This window comes from Leiobunum rupestre, chromosome 6 (genome assembly GCF_980474605.1).
Source record: "Leiobunum rupestre chromosome 6, qqLeiRupe1.1.hap1, whole genome shotgun sequence".
Classification (NCBI taxonomy): Eukaryota; Metazoa; Arthropoda; class Arachnida; order Opiliones; family Sclerosomatidae; genus Leiobunum; species Leiobunum rupestre.
In genome coordinates this window covers 24,495,036-24,504,246 of record NC_143389.1, presented here as the reverse complement: position 1 = coordinate 24,504,246, position 9,211 = coordinate 24,495,036, and the positions used below count along the sequence as shown (strand labels likewise).

At 37.3% G+C, this 9,211-nt stretch overlaps 1 protein-coding gene across 1 annotated transcript; it reads left to right on the top strand.

The window, feature by feature from the left end:
- Positions 1–332: 332 nt before the first annotated feature.
- On the top strand, positions 333–4,347 carry LOC149940466 (speckle-type POZ protein-like). Its single transcript, XM_090177884.1, has 2 exons — positions 333–565; positions 3,295–4,347. Exon 2 carries the CDS (start codon positions 3,310–3,312, stop codon positions 4,276–4,278), a length of 969 nt encoding a protein of 322 aa, XP_090034010.1. The 5' UTR covers positions 333–565; positions 3,295–3,309; the 3' UTR covers positions 4,279–4,347.
- The last annotated feature ends 4,864 nt before the right edge of the window (positions 4,348–9,211 follow it).

Here is a 9,211-nt window from a genome sequence, read left to right as displayed (position 1 = left end):
TCTAAACAAAATCCCTGCCTTCCGCAACGCTACCCTCGCACTATGGGTGAATTAAAAGTATTTTCCGATGTGTCACTTATCAAGATCCTATGGGCTTTTTCCCGTCAAAAATAATTACGGCTTTTTTAAAGAGAGACACTATACACTCTCTGGCCATTATTAGGGAAAAAACTGAAAATATTTTCAGCGGAATTTGCTCTCTGGAAGTATTGCATTCGGATGACATTTTTTAAGGCATTTGCCATAAAGTATGATACGGACAGACTAACAACCGTCTTTCATATCGTTGTGAAATTATCGGTTTATACGGTGATGGTCTCAGACGCCGCATTTTTATTGTTATTTTTTTTATTAAAAATAGTAGCATTAGTGAAAGAATCAGTTCACATAGTTGAGTTTATTTAATCAGTTGTCTTCCGTTAAACAACATAAAACAATATCTGCTTCTACTTCTTAATTTGTTACTGATTTTCTAAAAGTATAAAAACTTTCGAGTCGCTTCAGTTGCTTATTTTGGAATTTTGTACATTTCCGTCTCCGGTGGAGCACGCGAAGAAGTATTAAAGTAAGTGTATATATTGGACAAAATTAAAACAAACTCTACTATAAATACATTTTTCAGGTTTCAGGTACTCGTTAACTAATTTTGGTGGACGTTTTAATTTAACCAGTTTAAATCTGTGCTAAAATCACCTGGGGCTCGATTCTGAGATTATCGGTAAGGAAGTTAACGGGAGAAAATCCTCGTTAACTTTGAAAATTGTCGCTAGCGAGAAAAAATGCAATTCTAAGGCTCTCGTTAGGAAAATTGTCGTCAGAAGAAACCTAAAATTGTCGTTAATTCTAACGATAAAAAAAGTTGTAGTTAGAGCCACGGGCGACAATTTTTTTTGAAGATGGCGATATTTTTGAGACATGAAATTTGAGATTTAGCACAGGAAATTGAAAATAATCGTGATTTATAACTTCAAAAAGTAATACGATATCGAGCTCAAGCATTTGAGTAAGTTGAGTATAGATTTAAGCGTTTATTTACGGTAAAAAAGAACTAACGTATACTCATTGTGATAGGCTTGGTGAGAGTTTATCAGAAACCAATACACTGGCAATAGCAGTGAATATTAAAAACTATTATTAACTTACTAGATTAATATATCTAAAAATACCATAGTCAAGTAAATTATAACACTAATAAATTATTCCCCTCGGGTGTAATAACAACAAACAGTTACTTTTACCATTTGATTATGTTTTTAAAAGCATCGGTTCCAATGAATTTTGGTGAAGTAAGATGAAAATATTTACCAAATACTCAACTAGGAATTTTTTGTACGTTTATTATTCACAATGAACACTTTTTCTTCTTCATCAATGTATTTTTCTTTACGCGCGTGAAAACGTTATGTTTGTGTCAAAGCAGAGAAACGCGTCGTCGCGCGCGCTAGTGGTAAACGAGGCTTACAACTTAAGCCTAACCTCTGTAGAATAAAACATTAATACCGTCTGCTGCTATGAAGTATGAACGAAACCAAGGGGAGCGCATTCGCGTTTTTGCCCGGCGTTCCTTTTGAGAAAACTCGCTAGCTCTCTTTTTACCGCGCGAGTGACGTAGCTGGTTGACGGTTTTCCCGTAGACACTTAGAGTAGGGTGTCTTATAAGTACGGTGTAGTTTGTCTGTCATGGGTAAAAAAAATCTGTGAAAAAATGTTGTGAAATTGCAAAATCTTGGGAGAATGTGAAAGAATATAAATACGTTGGAATTATTTTTGGGTTTTTCAATTATTGTGGTCGGACGTGGTCAGAAGAAAGAAATATATTTTTTAATAAAACTTTTATTAAAATAAAAAATAGGAACATTTTAATATTGAAAAGACACATTTTGAAATTCATTAAAAAAGGATTATATTGTTCCGTTTAAATCTGTCAACTGAACAAAAAGGCAGCTTTTTTTTAAACTTAACTACTTAATTTTTTAGTTTTCTTATCTTTTTTCCTGTCTTGGGCCTCAGTAATACTTTTTGAATTTAAATATTTAATTCTAGTTCTCATTTTTAAATAACAAAAAACAATCTCTCTTGGATATTTTGAAAATAATGGCATACGTTCATTAGTTAGGTTATTGATAAAAATTTAAATCTTAATTTCCTTTCCAACTTTACCTTAAAACTATCACTTTTACAATTTCACTATTAATTTATAATAATATTAGGCCTAGGCCCTATGCTATAAGCTTACAAAAGTTCTGGGTGGGTTTAATGTCAGCTAACACTGGAAGTTTTAATAATTTAGAGAATATAATACTTACAGAACTTTGTATAAAGTGCCAAAAACAAGTGTAAAATTGAAGGGAAAACGACCGCACGTATTTATTTTCTATACCGCATTTTTTCTGGTTTCTTTTATTAGGAATTCGACTGATTTTTCTAGTCTCACCTCTCTTCGCGCTCTACTACCCTCCCCGCGGCTTGTTTCTGGTTTCCTGTCAACCAGCGACATCACTGAAGGTGGGCCGGTAGTTGCCAAGCCCCCCAACGTACCCGCTGAAGCACTTCTCTACAGACCCCGTCGAAAGAGCTAACCTTATTATACGCAGTATTTTACCAACTTTGAGTCGAACCACCTCAGTAACGAAGCGCAAGGCAGTCTCGGTTTCCCTCTGTTCCGTGGGTCGCTTTTTCCTCGCCGCCCCGCCTTTGGCTTCATGCCAGACTAAGCAAACATTCCAGAAAGCTCGGACGTACGACGACGACCGACGTACCAAGCGCTCCTTATAATATAGATACCCAAGCAGAAAGCAATGTCAAACATTTAAAAAAATTTACTTTGTGTAACTATTATTCCTTATGAGTTTGACAACCGTTACTATAATTCAAAACATAGTTAAACATGTAAAATCGATATTAGAGTTAAAGCACTTCGAAGATTAGGAAAAAGGTCATTGACGTCTGACTGCCATTTTAGGATTTAATTCATCCTGCGGCAATACAGTGCGAAGCTGCGGGAGCTCTTACCCATCTAGTGTTCGACGCCAGTACTAAACATTCGAAAAGGTTTCAAGTTTTCAACTTAGTTATGCTGTCATTTGTGCTAAGCTTTGATCAAAGCAGTGGATTTATTCAGTCTCGTCCATAACAAGAAATAGCGATAATCGTTATTTTTTATTCATTATGAGGCCAAGAAACTGTCCTTAAATGTACTTAGAGGGGAATTATTTTCGGTCTTTGAAGCTTACACTGTAATACTTGCACTTACTGGTAAAAGTATATTTCAAATATTTCGTAATTTATTTTCAGAGTACTACCAAGAATATGAATAGCTTGTCGGTACCGGTGGTTCAGTGGCTTGGAAAAACCAACTTAACCATGACGGTTGGTGATACGTCCAACGTTTACGTGAAACTAGTGACCAACCGAAAAGAGGAACTTTTGTGGAATTTGAGGTTGAACTACCGTCGGAGTAAGAGGGGGGGTTGGGAAGAAAACGAATTGATCATCGAAGGCTACGAGGATCGTCCTTGTAACCAACACGCTGACTTCGTTGAAATTCGTGCCACGGAAAAAGATGCCGAAAGATATACTTGTCGTTACAAACACTTTCTGGTAGGCCCAAACAGTCACAGATTTCGCCTAGAATTGACCATTGATAACGATGCTTCGGACTCTGTGATTCGGGTCTCGGTTTACTTCGCGTCGGAAACCAACGAGACCAATGTCCTTTTCAGGGCCCCTTCGTTCCAGCCATTTAAGCTGATGTACGATCAAGGATATTTAACCGACCTGGTCATTAAGACAAAGGAGAAAGATTTTAAATGCCACAAATTAGTTTTGGCGGCGCGATCACCGTACTTCGCAACCATGTTTCAAGCCCCAATGAAAGAAGCCCAAGAGAACGAGGTCAATTGGGTCGGGGTTTTCGACGAAAGGGTTGTGCGAGATCTGTTACATTTTGTTTACACCGGTGAGAAACCTGACAATATCTCCGAAACTTGCGAACCATTGTTAGAAGTAGCGCATATGTGCCTCATGGATGATCTGAAGAATGTCTGCGTTCACACTTTAGTTGGAAAAGTGAAACCTAATAATGCGATACGGATTTGGAAATTGGGAGAACGGTATCAATCTGACGAGTTGAAGAGAGCCGCTCTTAATTTCATAGCTATCGACTACACAGACCAGCCAGACACAATTCCCGGATGGGGTGACCTCCAACTTGAAAGTAGCAGGAGGCTGACGTCTTCGTTGCTTAATTTTTTGAGGGTCAAAAGAATTAAATTGTAAAGTTTTTTTTCTGTAATAATTTAGGTTCATTCATGTTTAACGTACCATTAAAGAATCCAAAAAGTTAAATTCGTATAAATTAATAAGAAATAATAATAATAAAGAGTGGAGCGTGAACTAAATAAGATGAAACACTTGAGTGTCCGTAGCTTTTAGCAGTGAGAAGCACCATATGATCGTTGGACTTACCATAGCTTAGTCACTACACGAGCGTATTTTCCTTAGGAATTATTTAAATTATTAAATCTGAGTTTTGTTACTGTTAGTAACCAAATACTAGAGTCAACAATTTATATGTCTAATAATAAAGTCACTTACTTAAAAATATTTTAGCATGGCAAAAAACTACAGATATAGGTAGATCATCTTATCGCAGATTTGCAGATAAGAAGCACCAGGGAATAGAAATACCCTGGAGGATGGAGCTGCATGTTTACAGAATGGAGAAAAGTACCTGCTCACTCTTTATGTTTATAAAATATGTATTGAGACTTTTTAACGCCTGAAGTTCTCAATTTTCCTTTAATAACAAGGTAGCTTACAGGTTCTGGTTAGGCGAATCATTGGTTTTCATAAAAATTGTAGTTTTCAGACTGGACAGGTTTTAGAAAACTACGGCAGATATAACCTTTGCCTTTAGCTGATTACCTTGGGTACGTTCAGTAGCAGTCAACGGAAAAAAAACCCGATGGATTTATATTTTGCACCGATGAGCTTTTTCGTCATAATGTCGTCGTAAGTTGCGGTGTTTTTTAAAATGGCGTAGCTTTTAATTACGTCAGTCATCGGAAAAACCGACTCTTCCAGCCGATGACTTCGGTGAGTAACCGATGACTATCGTGACTTCAAAACCGGAAACGCGAAAAAGTGTACAGCAGGAAACCGATGTCACCGATTAGTAATCGGTCAGTCTGATGAGCTCTGCTGAACGCAGCCCTTATCTAATTATCACTTGTTATAGCGCACAATGTTGTCGTATAGTAAAGTCGTTGACACTGACATGGAGTGGCGTAATTGGTCAGTGCACTCCATACGCTGCATTGGGGGCCTCGAGCTATGCGTTCCGTCACGACCGTGGCTTATGTATTGAGGGGGCCCATTATCCCATTTCGCATTGAGCCCTAAATTTTCTAGGTATGGCACTGTTAACTTTTGCGCCAATGACTTTAAGCCAAAGAAATGCTAATTTTTGCGTATATACGTATATGCGTATATACGTATATAATATAATAATAGTCTTCTACCAGATCCAAAATTTATTAAAATATTAACTTATAGTTTAAAAACAGATTAAAACGAAACCTACAGAACCCAATGAACTCTTACGTTGGTGAGATAAATGAAAACTAATTGTTAAAGAGTATACATTTAAATCCAAGGCGAAAGAAAATGAAAAAATTAATTGTATAGAAAACCAATTAAAAATGTAAACTTACCCAATGACGCTCGTACAACTTTAGTAGCATAGCTCGAAGCTTCACAATAAAAAACCTCAAAGCGTTAGCAAGAATGGAATGTGTCCTCAAAACTACCAAGTCATATACTTTCAAACCCGGAAATAAAGAAGAATATTAATAACTTAACTAAAGTAAAAAAAAGATGGCTTACTTACCTCAGATCCAGTCGAAATTTTAAAAGAATCTCATTATTACTATCAAGAACTTTTTAAAGCCGTCAAAAATAATGAAAAAAAAAACCAAGCCGAATATGTGCCTATTCTTCCTCAGTTGAGTCAAGAAGATAGTGAGAAATTTAACGCGTCAATTACCCTACTTGAATTATCAAAATCTTTAAAAAGTATGAAAAACAATAAATCACCCGGACGAGATGGTTTAACATTTGACGGTTTTCTTCGAGGTTCTTAATACATCACTGTATGCTAAAAAGTTCCCAAATTTTTTTAATGAAGCAATAATTACGCTCTTTTTTAAAAAAGGAGACCACACAGATTTAAACAACTGGCGTGGTATCTCCCTTTTGAACTGTGATTTAAAAATTTTAGCAAAGTCTTTCGTATTGAGACTGTGGGAGATAATTTTTAACTTTGTACATGGAGATCAAACTTGTTCAATAGTCATTAGGAAAATAACGGAAAACTTAAACCACATCAGAGATACCATTCAATATTTCAATGATACAAACGGTAATTTCGCAATTGTGTTTCTGGATCAGAAAAAAGCATTTGATCGCCTTAGTCACGCATACCTTTTTACAATACTCGAGCATGTTGGTCTACATGGACAATTTCTGACATTTTTAAAAATTATTTACCAGAATGCTTCGGCAAGACTGGAAAATAATAAAGTTCTAACTGCAGCAATAAAAATTAAAACGGGAATACGACAATGAGATCCATTGTCAAATATCCTCTTCGTGTTATTAATTGAACCCTTTTTATGTCATTTACGAGTTAAACTGAAATATTGTAGTGTTGATTTATGCTTTTAACATCGAATGCTAAAGACGTCCGATTATGCTGATGACGTGACTATTTTTGTCACAAAAGAGGAAGGCTTTACAGTTTTAAGAACTGAATGTAATAGATACATTAGTAATTCCGAGTTTAATCTAAATAAAAGTCAGGGACTGTGGGTCGGAAAATGGCAAAGCCGAACGGATAAACCCTTAGGTATGACGTGGTCTAGTGACAATATTAAAATTTTAGGTTTCGTATTCAACAACGACCCTGAGAAAAATTATGAAATATTCAGTTCAGTTCGAAAAATTGAAGGCAACTTACAATCGAAAATGTTCGTCAGTAATTTATCGCTTCTTGCTAGAACAATCATATGTAACGGATAAATGTCGGCTTTGGGCACATTATTCCCTTTGTCTCAAAGCCTGAAATTGTCCTAAAGAGACTAGAAGATGTTTTTTTTTAATTTCATTGGATGTCTAAAACACAAGTACATACTTCAGTGGAACTTGGCGGTCTTGGCCTTTTAGACTTTAAAAAACAAAACTTTAAAATGTATGCCATAAGATAATTGAAATCTTACAGTTAAAGAACAATCGGATGGTACAAGACTTTTTTATGTACAATCTAAGTCTAACGAATAGTTACTGTTATGATATAGAGCTTTTGTTTTCGAACGACATCGATCTCGAATACGATAACTTACAAAAAAATATATAAAGATATAATTAAGACGTGGAATAATACAAATTAATAAGTGACTACGTCACTGCATAAAATTTGGAAAGTAATTGGCTTTACTCCGAGGGGTGTACAAAATCCCGTACACTTCTCAAGAAATATCCGACGAAATCGCGAAATCCCTGATGAAATCGCAAATCTCTGACCAAATTTCCAAATCTATGACGAAATCGCAAAATCTTATAAAATCCCGAAATCTTTGACGAAATCGCAAAATCTCTGACGAAACCGCGAAATCTTTGACGAAATCGCAAAATCTCTGACGAAATCGCGAAATCTTATGAAATCGCGAAATCTTTGACGAAATCGCGAAATCTTATGAAATCGCGAAATCTTTGACGAAATCGCGAAATCTCTGGCGAAACCGCGAAATCTCCGGCGAAATCTTTGACGAAATCGCGAAATCTCAGACAAAATCGCGAAATCTGATGAGATCACAAAATCTCTGACGAAATCGCGAAAACCTCCGACGAAATCGCGAAATCACAGAGATTTCGAAATCCCGTACGCTTTTTACCTCTCCGAGGGGACAAAGTCCCCTAGGAGGGGTTATACAACGACCGTGTCTGTCTGTGGGTCTGTGGGTGGGTCTGTCTGTCAGGACTGCGAACGCGTTCGCATTTTCGGTGCAAAGTGTAATCACTGCGTACGCAGTTTCTCAAAGGGTTGGCAAAACCACCGTGTGACGGTGAGCGTTAACGGATGCATTTGCGGTTTGGTTTGGATGGTGTTTTTTCGCTCACCGTCGTGACGGTTTGGTGTATTACGGTTTTTGTAATGTTTATGCGTAGGTTGTGAGTGTTGAATTTGTTGTGTTTGTGTTCTGATGGTTGTGCACGTTGAGTCTGTTGTGTTTATATGGGCGTTTTCTCTCCAACTTCTTCTTAATGACTTTGGGACGGACCGAGTGCTGAGTGTAATGCTACCTCTCAACGTCCAATGGCAGGGTTTCCACCAGTTGTACACGGTATTCGTCTTAGTATCAATTTGCGATCGCATCGGGCGGGATTTGAACCCGAGACCTCCTGATTGACAGGCGGACGTTCTACCACAGAACCACCGACACTTGTTACGCCTTATTGAAAATTAGACCTTCAGCTTTATCGGAAGCGTATTTAATAGAGTACGAAATTTTGGTTTAATTGAAATAGAATTGAAATTGAAATTATTGCATCGAAGAAATTCTAATTTAGCGTTTCTCTATTGATTAAAAACAAATGCGCCACCCAGGTTTCGAACCCAGACCATTCGGCTTGGCAGTCGAGCGCTCTACCACAGAACCACCGATAGCTGCTTAGATTCACTGAAATTAAGACAGGCATCGTAAGCATAATAGCATAAGTTAATGATACCTCTAAGTACACAAATAAGCCCTTTCAAGGAGGAATCTTTGTCCAGAAAATGTGATGTCAAATCTTGTCCCTCCGATTCCCGCGAAAATGAAAGATTTGAAAAATATCTCTTACCCAGCGCCGCTGTGCGGTCGAGAATGAAACTATATTGGGAGGGGCTACTTTTACTAGTCGTACCTTAGTGGGGGTGCCTTAGCGGGGTGGAGGGGGAGAGGGAGAGGGAGAGAGTTCATTCGTTATAATTTCAGTCACATGAGAGAAATAAACCAATAGCAAAAAAAAACGTTTTTCTGCCTCTGCGGGGGGAACGAATTTTCTAAGGGAATATCGAAATTTACCTCTTTTGGGGAAGTTCAAGCTAGCCTTGCACCAAACAGGATTAAAGAAACGTAAGCTTCGGCAGTTCCAAGTGTATGTTAAGGCT

What these genes read in the sequence shown, in the direction of transcription:
- LOC149940466 (XM_090177884.1), top strand. Translation starts at nt 3,310, where the DNA reads ATGAATAGCTTGTCGGTACCGGTGGTTCAGTGGCTTGGAAAAACCAAC.